The sequence below is a fragment of the Trifolium pratense genome, linkage group LG5 (assembly GCF_020283565.1).
Source record: "Trifolium pratense cultivar HEN17-A07 linkage group LG5, ARS_RC_1.1, whole genome shotgun sequence".
In the NCBI taxonomy this organism is placed as follows: Eukaryota; Viridiplantae; Streptophyta; class Magnoliopsida; order Fabales; family Fabaceae; genus Trifolium; species Trifolium pratense.
The window spans coordinates 39705764-39726271 of record NC_060063.1 but is presented as its reverse complement, the minus strand read 5'-3'; the positions used below and the strand labels follow the sequence as shown (position 1 = coordinate 39726271).

The following is a 20508-nucleotide window of genomic DNA, read 5'->3' as shown; positions in this document are numbered from 1 at the left end:
TCCCACATATATAAACAAGAATGAGTGGAATTTTCTTTAGTGTTTTCATTAGTGATCACTGATATACAAATATTATGATTTGTAATATTTAACAGTGGGATACTTATTTGCTAGTGCAAAATTTTCTATATATATGTGGTTATATATAATTTTATTTTATTTCAATACTAGAGTGTCACAAACTCACATTTTGCACATGAATATAACAGAATTACTAACACAAGTGGTAACTCAATAATAATATAAAATCCAATATATACAAAACTTTTCAATGACAGGTTTTTATAAGTGTTGAATTTCATGGTTAACCACATATTCTGCATTTAAAATTAAGGAGATTGTTAATTTTCACTTAACAATTTATAATATAAATCTCCCTATAACAAATAAAATTCTCAAAAGAATTTTTATATATAAAGTAGCTATCATATAAAGAGTATGATGATCATATATAAAAGGTTTATCATCATATGAGTGAGATTAAGTCTCTAGTATTATAAAATAGGATATGAGACTGTATATATATAAAAGTTTTAATAATTCACTCAAAAAACTCAAATGCTACAATTATAGACACACACATTTGAGAAATAGTTTGGTTACATGCAACGGAAATACATAACACTTACATTTTATTATTATTGAGGATATATGAGAAAATAGTCATTAACTTCCATAAGTGTTAAAGAACAATAATACGAAATATGTCAAAATAGTGAAAATTGAAAAAAAATTGAATATTACAATTTAAAACCATTTGAAATAATGAGATAAAATAAATAGAATTTTCTTGATAGAGTTGTTAAGCATTTGAAATTTTGACATATTGCTTTTACAAAATGAGTTTACAAAAATATAGAATGATATGGAAGTATATAATAATTTATGATAAAAGACTATAATTAATATCATCAATATAAGTCTCTACGGTAGTTTTATGTCTAGAATTATGAAACAAATATATATGTTTCTTAGCTATAGTTAATTTGCATGTAGAATTTTCCCCACTTGACAAAGAATGATAATTAAAATGGTGAGATATTTTTCTTACACCAATACATAGTGAGGATTCTCCCACTTGATAGAGAATGATAGTTGAATTAAAAGTTTGAAAATATTTTAAATAAATATTCAACTATTTCTCTATCACATGATGATCGTGTTGAGTAATGTCACACCGATAGGGTTATGTCCGCCACTTAACAAAATCCAGGGATAGATGGCAATCCAATTTTTTTTTAAATGTATCTAAGCCGCTCTGATACCAAATGAAGAATTTTAAATTAGCCTTAGATCATGGATACATGATTATAACATATCTACTTTAATTAATTAGATTAAAGAAAGGAATTGTGTACCTTGAATGACAGCGGATGAATCCACCATTGATTGAAAACTGAGGAAAGTTGAGAAGGTGCTTCTACCTCTCACTGATGAGAGATTATGCGTGTTATGTTTTCCAGTGTATCTAGCTTAATGGGATGACTAGAATATATACTCATCAGTGGAGGCAGGGACTTCTCAATAGGCTGACTAGAAAGAACGACCCAACCAATCACGGTCCGTTCAATATTAAGCCTTATATTAAACATGACAAGTAATTGTTTTTGATATTATACACTTTTAATTATACTTTAAATAAATAATTAAAGTAAATCCAAAATATTCAAAAAATAAAAAATAAAAAATACATACATAGAAATTAAACCAGCTCGTGTTGCCAAGTGTATGCTACTTTTTTTTTTATAGGAAAAGTGTGTGGTACCTTGCTACCACGTAAATGGAGAAGCTACAATATTTTTAGGGAGGGAAAGATGTTACATATACGAATTACAAGCTAGGTGTAGTAACTTTTGAGGACAAGGTGCGTGCTCCAATAGGGAAGGTGGTGATAAGTTTTGATCAATTTTGTGATTTTGGATCTATATAAAAAATATCTTTGGTTCATACATGTGATCAAAAGCAATTTTTTGCTTACGATACAATCTAATTTTATTAGATTGTTTTACTGATGTGGACTTTAAGGCCCCAAAACCGTAATGTTGTTAGTTTCAAAGACCCTACTTGGTCTTAACTTAATGAAGTGACCTCATACTAACAAATTAGTAATGAATTATTATTATTATTATTATCAAAAAAGCCATGAAAATGGGAGTTTGTGACCATCATTGCTAGACCAAATGAATTTCTAATGATAGGACCAATGAAAACTCTTCAAATAATGCATACATTCTAATGTGGCACAACAATACAAATATTTATCATTTTACTGGCCAGTGTGGACTTTTTTTTGGAATGATATATCTTTCGACAAAAAAAAAATATATAAATGATTGGAAAAAATAAAGTGTATAAATAAAAGATAGAATATATGGTACATTAATTAAAAACTTCAATATATTTGTTGTGTACATCGTCTTAAAATTTTAAGAATAAGTCAGAAAATTTGTTTGGCCACTATCGTGTTTGAGAGACGTTTGAAGGAGTTTGTGAACTGTTTCAATTTAAGGAAAATGGAGTATTTCGCTACTGGATGCCTTGCGTCCATAACGGTAGCGAAATACTAGGGATATTATTAAAGGGATGGATGTTTTTGGTGTGGAAGTGAGGCGTCCAAGATCTACATGGGGCGGCCAGGATAACATTTGTTATAAAACTTGTGTTTTCTGTCTTGTTATGGTAGTTTAATTAGTAGCTACTAGGGACATTATTAAAGGAGCTGGAAATCGAACCCCGAAGTTCTCTACTTCTCCACAGTTATAGTGTGTGAGTCTGCCTACTAAGCTATAAGACAAAAAATTATATGTTCAACAATGGAGAATATTTTGTAGGAAATACTTATAGAGCTAAAAAAAGAAAATTCTTAGGTGAACAAAATCTAGGATTGATAGCTTTTTGGGCTAGATCTAAGGTGACAATGTTTTTGCAAGTGTACAAAATAATCGCAAGTAGTAAAATAAAGTCGATCCACAAGGATTGTCTATTTCAATCCAAAACAATTAACTCTAACACTTAGTTGAAACAATATTGACATATTTGGGGGGAATTTTTGCTTTCAAAATATGATTCACAACATAGAATTTTAGATTGTGTTTTTGCAACAATTAGAAGTAGATTGGACCTTGGAAGTTCGTTTATCACGATGTAACTCGGTAGTAAATTGTATTTGAATGAATTACTTCTTTAGTGTTATGATGGATTAACAAATTGATGATTCCAAATCTCTAAGGTAATCATCCTCTTCATCAATCATGAACTCATAATCTTCTACAATCACAGCAATTAGCTCAAAATCTCTAAAGAATCAACCAATCCTATATCCCATTTCATGCGCATCATGTGCAAGTGGCAGTAAGCCACACTTTATCTCAGCTTTCTTGCGCATTGTACGCCGCCTTCCTACGCACTGTGCGCAACTAGCAGAATTGCCACTCTATATATCTCACTTCCTTCTTGCGCCTTGTGCGCCATTTCTTCAGGCATCATGCACAAGTCCCAGAATTGACCCTTGTTTCCTTCAAATTCCTTGACTAACAAGTAACTTTCACTTGGTGGTCATCTTCCTCCATTATGAGCTCAAAAGCATCCAAAAGTGTTCTAATATTGCTCGAATTGGCTTAAAATGATATGTAATGACGCGAAGTCATCATAAGGTTAAAAAACACATCATAAACACATTGAGAGTGAGATTCATTAATTGTTCGTTATTATTCTTGAAAAAGTTTGTTCTTTGTGAACTCTTGAAGCTAATTATTTCTTGTAATTTATTTGTATCTCTTGTAAATATAGTCATTAATTATTGGAACAGAGAGTTGTTTTCCCCCCAAACGTAGTCACATAGGTCACTTTTAGGTTGAACGAAGTAAACAATATTCTATGTGTTTCTGGGTTGAACTAAAGCAATTTGTGTGTGTGTGTGTGTGTTTTTTTTTTAACGGCAAAAGATATATCATATATTAGAAGATGAAATTTGTACGTGTGTTTTTTTTTTTTTTTATAATCAATTTTTTTTTTTACAATGAGAATCCCTTAGAAGATGAAATTTTTACGTGTGTGTTTTTACTCCTCTTTATTTTTACTTGTACAATTGCTTAACGTTTTCTAATAATTTACTTACACTTAAGTTGTTAGAGTCATTATTGTTTTGATTCTTTCGTTTCAATTGTTATTATCTTTCGCTCCACTCTGTTGTTGTAATGGAGGTCCCTTTTTATTATTCATTAACATAAGGTGCCTTATATAGGCAAGGAGTACACAACAAGTAAGTATTGGGCCTCACAATCTACAACATTAGGGCCCAATATACACAACTTTATCCAACAAACCCTCCCTTAAGTTGATTGTCATAACAGACATCAGCTAACATAGCTAAGACAAAAACTAACAGCAGAAAAGGAAACTAAGCAACTCTGTAACATTATGCAGTACACAGCTTTAGGCCATTCAACAGAAGATCAGGAAGATCAAAAAGAACTCGAGCAGGGATCAATTGAAAGAGAGATCAATTGAAAAAGCTGGAATCACATATCCCTAGTTCCTCCCTTAGTTTGCAGAAGGTATCAACCTTGAGTGCCTTTGTCATAATATCTGCCAATTGTTCATTAGTTCTGCAATGCTTGAGTTCTATCACACCATCATTGTTCAGGTCTCTAAGAAAATGATATATCACATCAATATGTTTTGACCTTCCATGCATAACTGGATTTTTTGACAGCTTGATTGAGGAGCTATTATCACAATAGATTGTTGTACAAGTAACCTGTTCTTGCCTTAACTGCTTCAGCACGTTTCTTAACCATATGCCTTGACAAGCACTGGATGCAGCTGCTATGAATTCTGCTTCAGTAGTTGATAAGGTGACAATTGGTTGTTTCTTTGAAGACCAAGATATTGCACCAGTACCTATGCTAAAGACATAGCCAGATGTACTCTTCCTGTCATCATAGTCTCCAGCATAGTTAGAGTCAGTCCAACCTACTAGAGTTACATTCTCTTCATCAGTGCTTTTATACAAGATTCCATAGCTCATTGTTCCCTTTAAGTATCTCATAATTCTTTTTACTACAATGACATGCATTTCAGTTGGCTTATCCATGTATCTTGCAGCAAGGCACACTAAATATGTCAGATCTGGTCTAGTTGCCAACAAATACATTAGGCAACCAATCATTTGTTTGTAGCTAGTAGCATCTGCAGGCCTTCCATTTTCATCCTTCACAAGTTTACACCCTGGCACAATTGGGGTGCAAACTTTGTTGCAATGCTGCATTCCAAATCTAGTGAGGATGTCAGATGCATATATCTGTTGGTTTATGAATATTCCTTGTTGAGTTTGATTCACATCTACTCCAAGGAAGTACTTCATCTTGCCTAAATCAGTCATGGCAAATTTCTTTTTCATTGAACCTTTGAATTCTTCCATCATTTGCTTATCATTCCCTGTATAGATGAGATCATCTACATACAAGCTTACAATTAGAATTTTCCCTTTTTCACCATATTTGACAAATAAGGTGTGTTCATGTGAGCATTTCATGAATTTTTCAGTGTCAAAGTAGGACTGTATCTTGCTATACCAAGCCCTAGGTGCCTGTTTCAAACCATATAGTGCCTTTTTGAGTTTGTAAACCTGATTTTTCTCACCTACTTGAAATCCCAATGGTTGTTGCACATATACATTTTCAAGTAATTCACCATGTAGAAATGCACTTTTAACATCTAGTTGGAATATACACCAATTCTTTGATGCAGCTAGAGAGAGTATGGTTCTTATAGTATCCCATCTAGCTACAGGAGCAAATACTTCACTGAAGTCAACACCATATTTCTGAGCATAACCTTTTGCAACAAGTCTGGCTTTGTGCTTTTCAATTCTACCTTCCTCATTGTATTTTGTTTTAAAGATCCATTTTACACCAATAGCTTTTGCTCCCTTTGGTAGAGTAGTTAACTCCCAAGTATCATTCTTATTGATTGATTCAATTTCTGATTCCATTGCTTTCTTCCATACATCAATTTTGATAGCATCTTCATAGGATTCAGGGTCTTCTTTGGAGCTAAAAAGAGCAAAATGCTGTATCATGTTCTCCTGCTCCTCTCCAGTAGTAGTATCATAATCTTCAAGATATCCAGGTGGTCTTCTTGTTCTAGGTGGTAAATTGTTACCATTGTCATTATCTGAATCTTCATTCTCAGTGTCACTAGCTTGAGTATCCATATCAATCTCAGCATCATCTGATTGATTTTCCTTCTGGAGCTACTGGATGATTCTCTTGTGCTGCAACTTCACTATCTGATTCTGTGTCATGAATTATTGGACTCTTGTAATTTTTCTTCTTCCAATTCCAACCCTTTTGCTCTTCAAATATCACATCTCTGCTTACAATTATCTTCTTTTCATTGGGATTGTACAGCTTGTAAGCTTTAGATTCCTCACTTAATCCAAGATGAATGCATTTGACACTTTTTCCATCTAACTTTTTCCTTTGCACATCTGGAACATGTACATGAGCAAGGCAACCAAAGACCCTAAAGTGATGAACTGAAGGCTTCACTCCACTCCATGCTTCTTCAGGTGTCATATCTTGCACAGCAAAAGTGGGACTTCTATTCATGACATACGTAGCCCATTTAACTGCTTCAGGCCAAAAATTCTTAGGAACTTCTCTTGCAGCCAACATACTTCTGACCATATTCAATATAGTTCTGTTTTTCCTCTCTGACACTCCATTTTGTTGTGGAGTATATGCTGCAGTCAATTGTCTTTTTATGCCTTTAGAGCTGCAAAAATCATTAAAAGCATTTGAGGTAAACTCTCCTCCCCTATCACTTCTAAGACATTGTATTGCACAATTTGATTCTTTTTCAACTAGGGATTTGAATTTTTTGAAGACATCAAATGCTTGAGATTTCTCTTGCAGGAAGTAAATCCAAGTTTTTCTAGTGAGGTCATCTGTGAAGGTGATGAAATACCTGTTGCCTCCATTTGATTCAGGTTTGATGGGTCCACATATATCAGTGTGAACTAGCTCCAGCTTTGTTGATGCTCTCCATACAGTTTTCTTAGGAATACTATCTCTGTGTTGCTTGCCAGACAAGCAATCAACACATTTGTCTTCAATGTCTTTCAAGTCAGGTAGACCTTTCACCATTTGCCTTTTGTGAAGAACTTTTAACCCCTTAATGCTGAGGTGTGCATACCTATTGTGCCATAAGTAATACTCATCTGTTTTACTCATTTGCATATGATTGGGCAAGATTACAGGTGCATATATCATGTACATTCTGTTTGATGATATATGAGTAGTAAGAATCAACCCTTTTTCATTATGAATGACTTGACACACATCATGTTTAAACACTATGGTGAGATTCTTTTGTTGAAGTTGGCCTACACTTAACAAATTACTACTTAATCCTGGTATGTAGTATACATCAGTGATTACATGCACCTTACCAGCTATGCTTAGCTTGACATTGCCTCTGCCCATGATAGCCATTTTTGAATCGTTTCCAAGTTTGACAGATTCTGTGAAGCTGCCATCAAAATTATGCATCCATTCCTTTTTACCAGTCATGTGGTTGCTGCAGCCTGAGTCTAAATACCACATCTCTTCTCTTGAGTTGTTGTCAAAGGAATTCACACCAGCCATTAGCAGGGTCTCTCCTTCCTCTTCAATTTCACAGAAATTTGCATTGTCCCATTCAGGGCACTCACTTTGGTAATGCCCAAATTTATGGCACTTGAAGCATTGAACCAGGTCTTTGTTTTGTTGTCTACCTCTGCCTCTCCCTCGTGATGTGTTGCGACCTCTACCTCTTCCATTGCCTCTCCCAGTGCCTCTGCCTGCATCTGAGACCTTCAAGGCTTGTTCTTCACTGTGCTCTTTTTGACTCTTCATTCTAGCTTCTTGAACAAGCAAGCTACTCTGTAGCTCATCAATGGAAAGAGTGGTCACATCATTCGACTCTTCAATTGAGCACACAACGTAATTGAATCTTGATGGCATTGACCTTAGGATCTTTTCAACAACTCTGGTTTGATCCATTTGTTCACCATGCGATGTCATCTTGTTCGCAATTGCAAGGGTTCTTGCAAAATACTCGGTCACAGATTCACTTTCTCCCATAGTAAGAACTTCAAATTCTCTTCTTAAGGCTTGCAATTGAGCACGTTTTACCTTGGTTGAACCTTGGTACTTACGTCTCATTGCTTCCCAAATATCACGTGCCATACCACGCTCCAAGATTGTTTCTAATATGGATCTATCAATGGATTGGAAAAGGTAATTCTTTACCTTCAAATCGCAGAGTTTGCTCTCGTTTGCAAGACGTGTTTGCTCAGCCGTTGGATTCGCCGGAGCAACGACGACACCGGTTTCAATTAAGCTCCAATACTCCTTCGATCGAAGAAGGTTTTCCATAAGCATTGCCCAATGCTCGTAGTATCCATCAAATCTTGGTATTGATGGCTGTAGATAGCTTGAATTCTCTGCCATTGCGATGGAGAGAAAGAACGATCTCGCCGGAGAAGATGAAGAACGGCGGTTTGAGGGAAAAGGGTGCACAAGAAAGAAACGGTTATGGTGGTTACGGTGGAAAAACAAAACTGCAGTTTTTTTCTCTCTCTTCTTTACTTTCTTTATTCTTCACTCTATTGTTTTTGAACAATGGATCTCGGCTCCACTGATACCAATTGTTGTTGTAATGGAGGTCCCTTTTTATTATTCATTAACATAAGGTGCCTTATATAGGCAAGGAGTACACAACAAGTAAGTATTGGGCCTCACAATCTACAACATTAGGGCCCAATATACACAACTTTATCCAACACACTCTTTATTCTTGTTGAACAAGAGGTTCGAATTCACGAGCTAGGTTGATCAAATATTAGTGTACATCATAAATGTAAAGATAGGTATATATTGAATTGATCGATAGTGGATATGTTCATATGGTTGTATTGTCAAAGTGCATAACATAGTATGTAAAATTTTCCCAATATCAATAATTATTCATATCAAGAAGCATGTTCGGTTTTTTTTTCAAAGGACATATAAATAGAGGACTGTAAACCCACTTGGGTTGGTGCATTGGTATTGGCTTGGGACCTGGGAGTGTGCTCCTCTTGAAGTCTGAGGTTCGATTCTCTCTGATGCCAATTTGAGTGGGCTAATTTAATTTCTTCAAAAAAAAAAAAAAAAAAAGAGGACTGTAATATTAGCCCCCCAAAATACGTACATCAAGTATCAACCATATATAGCCTCAGTATAGCAATAGTCCTTACTCACTCACATGCACATTAATTAATAGCTTCTTTTTAAACGTGAACATGAAATTTCTGGTATATGTATTTCTTATGGGGTAGAGAAGATGCATATGCTTCTACATATTTGAGATATCGACAAAATAGAAAATGTAAAGAATATATAGTTTTTAGCATCTTAGTTGATAAATACATATATCGCACGGTTTAAATAAGTTCCTTTAGTTTTTAATGACAAAATAATGAAATATGTATATTAGAAAAAAGAAATAAATAAAAGAGACTTGATGGGATCTTTGAAACCAAAAGAGGAGAGTCTTCCAACAAAATAGCATACCAAAATGTTACTAACTATCATTTTATTTTATGTACCTTTCGACTAAACTTTTGATTATTAGAGATTTTCTTCAAAAATTAAAGGGTTAAGACAAAAAAAAATAATAATAATTCGAGTTCAACTCCTCACTAACACATATCGAATGTCCTTCCACGGCACACCGAAGCATCGGTGTGAATCGTCACATTAGAGAAAAGATAATTTTTTTTTGAAGAAGCCAAAATGGAATATTTTAACACAAATAGCCTCCCCAGCACAAGATGTACCGAAGTAGACTAAAAAGTTTACAATAGAGTCAAAGAGATGCAATCATAATCAAATCATACAAGACTCAAACACAACAATGGATCAGACCACCAGCTATGGTAGTTCGAAGCTAACGTAATACTCGTCGACTTCAACCACCTAAAGGAGAATAGCTTGATCTTATCCAACAAGAGATGAGGTGTGTCTGTTGAGCCCTTGAACAAAAGATGACTTCTCTAATTTTAGATTCTTTTTTGGGTTACAATAATTGTATTCATGATTCCATTACTCCATTACATGTTTTATTTTTTTGTCAAATGACTAGAAATTTTACTCGTAAATAAGTCGGATGTCCGGGATTTGAACCCCGAACCTTACTTATATAATGCAATATCTCTGTCAACTGAGTTATACTCACGAAAACGGGAAATAAAAAGAATGAAATTATTAGTTATAAAAAAATTAATAAATGCTAATTAATGTACCAATCGTAGCTTTGATATATGTATTGTTTTTAGTTTAATTTATGTTAGCAACATAACTTTGTCGTGTTTAGAAGTTACAAAAGAATATTTGAATCTTTTCCTCATGAGCACGCATTCACCAAAGATTTTTCTTTTTTGACTTTGAGTATCCCATGTTGGAAACACCGATATAATAAACTTTTTTATAGATTACCTTTGAAGAATTATGGGTATCCAACTTCCAATAAAAAAAATCACATAAATAAAGTTATTAGAGGAATAAAAATTGCATTGTGTATACCACTTGTAAATTTGCACATGTGTCTAATTTTCTGGTTTCGGGATCAGTTTTGACATTAAACAGTGATTCCAACCCTCTGATCGTAGTTGCAGAAAATCAAACCTTTATCGTAATTTTTCATAGACAACCTAGACTTTATTATATAGTAAGTATGTGAAGACTCTGATGTATCCTAAAGTTTTGTTGGTTATATATCAACATTTGATTATTTAATATCATGTCAATAAGATATATGCACCAAACAAAACTCCATAATATCAAAGAATTTTTCTAATAATTAATATTAATACATTTATTTTTTAACAATAATTATTTTTGGATCTTCTAATTTCAAAACTTGTTAAGTTTTTTCTTTACAACAAACTTTTTAGTTTATTATTGCACATTATTGTATCGAGCTGTATACTTCAAACTGTTAGTTTGGATTTTTGGAATCATTATCTCTTTTGATAACAAGGTAACATAACTTTATTATAACTTCTAAAGAAAGCCAAGCAATTAATGCTAAGGAAAGCAAGTACACACAACACACAAATAGTGTTAGAGAGGTATAGGAAAAAAGAGAAATAAAAAAAGCATAAGTGATATGATGGAAAAACAAAAGAGTGTAAAATAGAAAGAAAAAAGTGGTGCAAAAATAATGTAAAAGAAAGTGAGTGAGAGAATATAACAATAACAATTAATACACATTTACATAGAAAATAATTTTCTGATGTAACTGCGTAACTCTGAACCAAACATATCGGATTATTTTACTATATGAGTGATCTAGACCGTCTGATCTCAAATGAACAGTCCAGATTTATTACTGCGTGAAACAACGAGAATATTTGATCGCAGACAACCCTGATCCCATTTACACCCCCACCATGCACATCCAAAATTCCTTATATAAAGATATATCATTTTACTTATTGGTCACACTCTATCAATTGCTTGTTTTGGTCCCCTCATATATCACTTTGTACTTGGAGTTGGAGGAGTGTCTTGTGGAGAATATAACATCCATTATTATTCTCATTGTGTTTCTCCTTATCTCAAATCACACACACGGAAATAAAGAAAAGGATCAAAAGCTAAAGATTTTTAAGATGCTTGCTCAAGAGAAATCCCTAAAGACATACCCGACAACTACTGAGGTAAGATATATTACCTTACAAAATCTCCATTAATTAAGAAGATTTCATCTCTTCCATGTTTTTCACATTTTTTACACATATCACTTCTTCATCCCTCACATAGTAGGTATATACTTACATGGATCCGTTTTTACAACAGCCTCGCTCTCTCTAGTCATGTGTCAATTAGTCAACTATTGATATTTGACTTGAGAAAACTGTTACAACTTATGTTTAATCGTAGAATTTTCTTTTTCAAAAACTTTTCACTATTTCATATTTTCACACACCACTTATATATATCATATTAAAATATATCTTTTCTTTTGTAAAAAAAAAATATACATCTTTTCTGCAAACCCGTTCTCTTTAGTCAAAAACATCGCTCAATTTTCTTGATATTTGATCGGAGAAAGTTGTGTGGATGTTTAGTCGAAGAAAATCTTATATTGAAAGCTTCAACTATTTCATAGCTTGTCACATCAATTCTTGAATGCATGATTATAGCATAGAACATGAATCCTTTTTTGCAGTCTTTTTCTCTTTAGTCAAATATCACCAAGAGAACTACAAATAATATTTGACTGAAGAAAAACGCAAAGAAAACGTGTAAAATTTTATTATTTTGTTTTCCAGGTAGTGGACGAGCTAAAGAGAATGGTGGACATAGGTTTCCCTATAGCAGCCATGAGCATAGTAGGATACCTCAAAAACATGATCTTAGTTGTATGCATGGGAAAGTTGGGAAGCCTTGAGTTAGCAAGTGGTGCTTTGGCCATAGGCTTCACCAATATAACCGGTTACTCGGTCCTTTCGGGTCTAGCTATGGGAATGGAGCCTCTATGCACTCAAGCCATTGGTTCACAAAACTTCTCCTTAGTTTCTCTCATATTAAGAAGAACAATCATCATGTTACTACTAGCTTCCTTACCAATTTCACTCTTGTGGCTAAATCTTGAGCCAATCATGCTATGCCTTCATCAAAATCAAGACATAACAAGAATAGCAAGCCTCTATTGTCGTCTCTCGATCCCTGATCTTATAGCGAATAGCTTCCTTCACCCAATTCGCATCTATTTACGTAGCAAAGGAACAACTTGGCCGTTATTGTGGTGCACTTCACTATCCATTCTCATTCACATCCCCATCACCATTTTTTTAACCTTCAAACTTCACCTTGGTGTACAAGGTATTGCTATTTCAGCTTTTGTTGCAAATTTCAATACCCTTCTCTTTCTTTTATCATACATGTTCTACATCCATTTCTCAAAAGTTTCAATCTCCATACCAAACCCTAGTCCTCCTTTATTATCATCACAACAAGAAAAACCAACTAGTTTCAAAACACTAGGAAAAGAATGGAACATGTTAATTAGGTTTTCTATTCAAAGTTGTCTTGGAGTTTGCTTAGAATGGTGGTGGTATGAATTCATGACAATTCTAGCTGGTTACCTTTATAACCCTCGTGTCGCTTTAGCAACGGCCGGAATAGTGATACAAACAACATCACTTATGTACACTTTACCAACAGCACTTAGTGCTTCAGTGTCAACAAGAGTAGGAAATGAACTTGGAGCTAGTCAACCATCAAGGGCAAATTTGTCAACAATGGTAGCAATAGGAATGTCACTAGTAAGTTCAACATTAGGGTTATTATGGACAACATTAGGTAGAGAAAAATGGGGTAAAGTATTCACAAATGATAAAGAGGTTTTGGATTTAACAATGATTGTTTTACCTATAATTGGTGTTTGTGAATTAGCAAATTGTCCACAAACAACATGTTGTGGAATACTTAGAGGGAGTGCAAGGCCAGGTATTGGGGCAGGGATAAATTTTTATTCATTTTATCTTGTGGGGGCGCCAATAGGAATTATTTTGGGTTTTGTTTTGAAATTAGGGTTGGTGGGGTTTTGTTATGGTTTGTTGGCAGCACAAATAGCATGTGTGGTTTCAATTTTAGTTGTGATATATAACACGGATTGGGAAAGAGAGTCATTGAAGGCAAAAAGCTTAGTGGGTAAAGGTGGTTCATGTGACACATTGTTTGCACATGTTTTTGTTGTTGAAGACCAAATAGTTAAATGTGAGCAAGGTATTGTCTTTCTCAATGATAACAAGTAATGATCTTATTGTGTACGTGGAAGGAATATATACATACATATATACACCAAATTTCAGAATCAGATTAGTCGCAGTTACAACAGGATGTTGTAGTAGATTTGAGATTTAAATATGGTCATCCGATCACATATAAATGATTATGATTAATTACAGTGTGAAACTGTGTGCTTAGGTTACAGCTGTGAATTTGCATCCCCAAAGTTCATGTTATGGGCACTATATACTTACTCGAAGACAAGTTTTCTTTATCTGTGGGAATCGAACTCAGTATCTTAGAGTCTACAACATTTTCGCTTGAAATATGGATGGAATGAAAATATTTTTGATTATTTGTTGCGATCATTGTGTATATGAAAATTTGCATGTAATGTAACCCACATATTTTCTTGCGTTTTTTTCTTACTGGCTACGTGCAGGTTGGTCTTGCTATATTAATTCCCTAGCTACCTAGTTGGTGGGTTCCATAGCCAGCAAATTGTAATTGTTGGGTTATCTGAATAGTGAAATATAATTAACCTCAACCTCATATATTGTATTGATATGTACGTAAACATATTAAGGTCATGTTTGGATAAACTTTCAACTCATAAAAAGAAGTGTTTATCATTCCAAGCATTTATGTACAACTACAAGTTATTTATATTGTGAAAAATAAAATAAAAACTCTTATAGTTTTCATAAGTTATTTTGAAGTACTTATAGAAATAATTTGAAAATAACTTATGTATATATAAAGTTATATTTTGAAGTTGATTTTATACTTCATTGGATTGTCTTCCTTGAACATTTCATTGGAGAGCAATCCATTTTGATGATCTCTCTAACTTAATTCATCTTTTTTTTTACATAAGTTCTCTTATAATTTCTCTTATATATAGTTTTCATAAGTTGTTTTGAAGTGCTTACCGAAATAATTTGAAAATAACTTATGTATATATAAGGTTATTTTGAAGTTGATTTTATACTTCATTGGAGTCTTCCTTGAACATTTCATTGGAGGGCAATCCATTGATGATCTCTCTACCTTAATTCATCTTTTTTTTCTTTTTTTTTATGATTTGAATTACGTACTTGGATAACAAAATTCAATGGCTTAAATTTCATATAGGAGAATAATGTGACATTATCTACTACGACAAAAGTACATACATATCTAGAAAGTTACTCTAATTTTTGACGGGTATAAGTCAAATTTATTTATTTTACAAGATTTAAAATTTAGACCTCGTTGAAAACGAGTAGGAGATTCCATAAATTGTTACCCCTATTTTATAAAGATATTTGAGCATGTGCTAGCATGTGTTATAATCTCAATGAAGCGTGCATGTGCAGCCACACATGTCAATAGGAATATTATGGTACTTTTTCATTTATGAACAAACAGAAAACACCATTCTCCTCTCAAAAATAGAAAACACCGTTCTATTACGACATTTATATCTAATTTTCATGAGTTATATTTTAAAAAATGACACTTAAGAATGTGGTTTATAATTAATTAAAGGATTCTTTTTTCATTTGATGTTAGACTTCTAACAAATGTCATGCTACGTATTTGGACACAAGCTAGGTATAGTCAATACTAGTGCAAGAATGGAAGATATAAATTTTATCAGAATTGGAAGAGATCTCAAAATTCAATTCAGTATTCAGCGAATTAATAATTCTTTTAATGGCTAATTTATTATCTACAATTATAAATATAAAACTAAAAGTACATAAGAAAAAATTCAGAAAAATAATGAGGTTGAGGTACACCAGAATTTAACAATCTTTAAGGTAAGACGAGAAAGCAAATTGGCGAATAAAACTACAAGGAAAGGAGGCACACACTAACAAGCCCTAAGACACCACAACTAGAAGAATTAGAAAACCCCTTAAGAAGAAAGAGGCAAAGATCAATCACATGTAGGATAAAACAATAAGAGGAACTCCAATGCTCCTGACTCATCGAGACCTAACACAACACCCCAACAAACTTTGCCGTTTCCAGCTAGCATAAAGTATGGTGGATGTCTCACTCATAAAAGGACTAAGGGGAAACCATAGTTTTTACCTAGAAATCATTTTCGTGATAAAATGTTCACCTTATCGACCAAACACTCGACTGAAAAGATCTCTTCCTAAAACAAGAAGTCAATCAAATTAATACTTACAAAAATTCCTCATATTTAACTCACGTCTTTATAGAATATGAGTCAACTCTATATCAGCTAAATAGTGAAACTATTGGACATAAATATTAAATAACTATTTGATATAATATAAGTTTAAATATCTACCTAGTAATACTCCCTCCGATCCTTAATATAAAATAAATTAACTTTACTTTTTAGATTTATTGAGAATCTAATGTATTCAGTCTATAATATGTTTCTACATGAATCTAAAAAGTAAAGTCTCTTTTATATTAAGGACCGGAGGAGTATATGAGAAAAGAATAAAGGAGGAAAAATAAAAAATAAAAAAACAAAAGAAAGATGCATGGTACAGTTTGATGTAGCTAACTCCCCAATGTAATGACATGTCCCCTCTTCCCCACCACATATCATTTCGATTGGAACGGACTAAACAATAGACCTATACGAACAAGTTCGGCAGAATTGTACTAATTTGTAGGCAACCAGCATTTCTCTAGTAACTGTCCATTCATATAATAGCATGATGTTTTCTCTTTCCACCTCCCGTGAATTTTTTATGCTCCTCAATATTTTAATTTTGTCCTTGCAGAAAAATTCAGTTCGCATAAACCGAATTTTTACTAGTGCAAATTCAGAGTAAATTTCGGTTTTTAGAAACCGAAATTTGTTTTCAAGGCAAAAGAAAACTTCGGTTTCTACGAACCGAAATTTTTTCAAAGATAAAATTGAAAATTCAGGAAGATAAAAGATTTACGGGGCGGGGAAAGAAAACATCTAATAGCATAAAGTAGTACTAGTTCTTTATTAATTATTATGAGTGTGAGTGAGTCAGGCAATTAAAGATTAATGGGCCAGCTTAGAACATGGGCTGGGCAGGGCAACTTTGTTTGTTGTGATTTATAGTTTTAAAGAAAAAATAAGACAAACTAGTATGTTTGTAGAGGGTCGTCCGTTCGGTTGGATTTAGGTTTAAAATGGCTCACCTAAGAAAAACTAAGAGTGTAAAATTTTAGCCTATCAATGACAATTTTTAAGTTTCGATTTTATCGGGTGTCGATTTATATCTAATGTAATGTGTGTTTGGATGACTTTATTTTTTGAGGTATTTAATTTTCGGTAATTCAAATTTTTTAAATTTATATTTTATAAATTTGGACAACTATCCAATTAATAATGAGATTTTATGATGTATTTTAATAAGACTAAGGCTATTTTGGCCCAGCATTTTTTTAGCTTCTTTTCTCCTTTTAAGGTAAAAGTTGGGCCAAACACATTTTATATGAAGCTCTTATTTTTTTAAAAAAAAAGTGGCTTAAAATTATAGAAGAAAAATAGAAGAAGGAGAAGCCACTAAATTGAACTTTGGGCATGCTTCTCAAACATTGATATCATATATTTCCACCATTTTATACTAGTTTACAGACAATACCTCGTAAGATGGTATGACGAACTTCAGATAAGATATATTCCAACACATCAATTTTTAGAGTCCAAAAAGAAGGTTACTTATTGTATAAGAGAGTTTTTTTTTACGCTCGTACCATTTCTCATGTGGCCCATAAAATTATCAAAATACCCCCTCGCTATCTAGGTAGAGAGCGTATGTAGCAGTGCTGATTTTTTTTTTACCTAACTCCAACATTTGCACCTTTCACACCCCCTAGATGAAACAATACCTGGATTTGAAAAAAACATCATTCTCTACGTAGTCGGCAAAACTCTTCCCTATATATAACAAACCCCAAAACGCGCCAAAAACCTGTGTAAATAGGGGTGTTTGGTTCAGTCTCAACTCACAACACAAAAAATGAACATTTATCAAGTCCGAAAGAACACTCACCTAGTTGCAGTCTACTACAACAATGGAAAACTGAATCTTTTTAGGATCCACGTTGATGTTACACTAGCTGATCTGAAGCACCAGTTGAGCCAACTCAACGGTCGTCTCAACTGCAGTGATGCAAGAAGGGTGACCGATGTTGAATATCGTTGTCCGTCAATCTTCTTGGACGGAAGCGTCTTGTGCATATGAAACTTCAAAATGACGGCAATGTGAGAACTCGGGGAGAATAAAGTTGAAGTAGTTAATTTATTTGATTCATAGTCCCATTTATTTTAAATTTACTATTTTTTATTTAGGTTATCTTAATTTCAATGTATTGTGTTGTAGTTGCTATTCAAAAGTTCAGGTTTAATCTTTATATTTTTGGTATGGGATGTGTTCGCTGTTTAGGCAGGATTTTACTGGTTAATCGGTGACCCCTTCTGTTACATATTATGCAGAAGCAGAAATAGAAAAAGGTAAATTTTACCAAAATTGAATATAGACATTTTATTAAAAATGTGTTTATTACAACGTAAACCTTCTCGGATAGGCATGGCAATGAGGAGGGGCGGGGACGGATATTGCCCTCTCCAAATCCATCTCAATTCCGAGCGGGGATAAAATGCATAACCTCAAACCCATACCCAACGGGTATCGGGTATCCCCGACGGGGTTCGAGTATCCCCTTACGCCTCTTTCCACATGAATTTGGATTGTATTTTAGTATTTTTTTTATCAAAAAATAAGTTAAATGTCTAATATTATTTTGTTTCAACAATATTTTTTTAAATAAAGAAAGGAAATAATGAAAATGGTTTGTTTAATTCTCAAATTAAAAATAAACATATGAATGTAATTTAAGAAATTTAAATTGTTTAAGGGTTTCTAATGTAAAATAGGTAAAATCTAATTTTAGTATAAGCGGGGCGGGTTCGGGGTGGGTCTCAATGTCCCCATTACCCGCCTCGAACCCAACTTTTGAAATCAGGAAAAACTCAAACCCAAACCCGGTCAACTCAGGTTTTCCTCGTCAAAGCGGGTACCCACGGGTATGAGTTTTATTGTCATGCCTATTCTCGGAACATAAAACAATTACATCATAAATATTGTTATTAGTCAGAAAAATTACTCAAACTTAAATTCAAATGAGGACCAAACGGGAAGTTCCCACCAAGGGATAAAAGATGTGCATGTTCCTCTTGTGAATTTGTGCCCCCTTAATGGAGAAGAACCGGGTGAGATTCTTCACTGTTCTCTGGTGGTAAGACCCAAGTTTCGTTTTTGATTCTCCAGGTGACCACTTAGCTTTTCGCGTATCAGTTTAGCAACATCGGACAATCTCATTTTGCATGGGAAAGTCCCATTTGAGTGGTCTCTGCTTCAGTTAGTCATCTCGTTTCTAATTTGGACACAAAATTTCATTCATCAATTACCATATCGCTTCCAATCATGGTGACTAAACAACACAGGTGGGATCGATATGAGTAACCGACGAACCCTTTTTTTCCAATTTTTACAATTTTACACGCTCGCTACCTCACCAGTGAGGGGGTAAAATTGAAAACTCATGGGGCACGAAAAGAAGAACTCGTTGTTTAATATATGTTGGGCCAGCAAAAAAAAACAAGATGAAAAACTCCATGACCAGCCCAAACCAAACCTTGCACTGAACCCTCCTTTAACTCCAACAAAGTTTTTTATTTATTTTTTGATTTCGGTTTTTTCCACTCCTCTCCTTAGCTACTTCCCTGTCTCTATTGCAGTGCAGGTCATCACTCATTTGAAATGGTTAGCATCTGCTTTCTTCATTAGTTCTGCTGAAGCTTGTCACGACTCACCACCTTAATTGATTGTAATCCAATAAACCACCAAATTAATCTCCAACTTTGTATAAATATTTCAAAATGGTGATTGACTCGGTTAAATTTTATTCATATTAATTTGTCCTTCAAAGAATATGTTTGAAACTAAAATAAGAATAAGTGGATAAACTTAAAAGAGACCAAATTAATAGTAAGTAGCAAAATATAAGTAGCTAAATATAGGGACCAACATTACATTTTAAACAGAGTTAGAGACCATTTTGAAATATTCATAACGTCAATGACCTATTGAGAGTTCTCTATAGACACTACAAGAAAATATCAGATTTGCTACGAAGGTGTTTCTAGCTACTCCGTAGCTAATCTCTAGTAAAACAGAGTTAGCTACAGATTTGTTGTGAATTAGCTGTCATATAGGGCGTAGCATGGATTGGGTGGCAAATCACCTATCAAAAAATTTCCTAGCTAATTTGCAACTAATATACAGTAAATCCTAGCTAGTTCCCAATTAATACCTAGTTAAATAATATTCAAAAGTTTGTGTTTCCTAACTAATTCGCTAGGATATTGCCACAAACAATTTCACAATAAATCTCTAGCTAGACATTCCTAGTAATTTGGCAGCCATATCCAAGCTTTTAATTTTATTTATTTTTAATTATATTTTTAATTATTATAAAAAGCTTTTTGAGAACTATTTACATAAAACACATTTTGAAGGTTTCTTAATTGTCTGTATGATTAAGCATTTGTTTAAATCATTCAATTTTAATAATCTATTAATAGTATTTTCTTATGCAAGCCTATACATACTTGGTGAATAACATGAAAACACAAGTTGAAAGTAAACATTACTCAATACTC

The 20508-nt window shown here is 33.5% G+C and overlaps 1 protein-coding gene across 1 annotated transcript; it reads left to right on the top strand.

The window, feature by feature from the left end:
- Nucleotides 1–11535: 11535 nt before the first annotated feature.
- On the top strand, nt 11536–14613 carry LOC123883506 (protein DETOXIFICATION 55-like). The gene is made up of 2 exons (XM_045932330.1): nt 11536–11752; nt 12368–14613. The coding sequence occupies exons 1-2, from the start codon at nt 11705–11707 to the stop codon at nt 13853–13855; spliced, it is 1536 nt and encodes a 511-aa protein (XP_045788286.1). The 5' UTR covers nt 11536–11704; the 3' UTR covers nt 13856–14613.
- The last annotated feature ends 5895 nt before the right edge of the window (nt 14614–20508 follow it).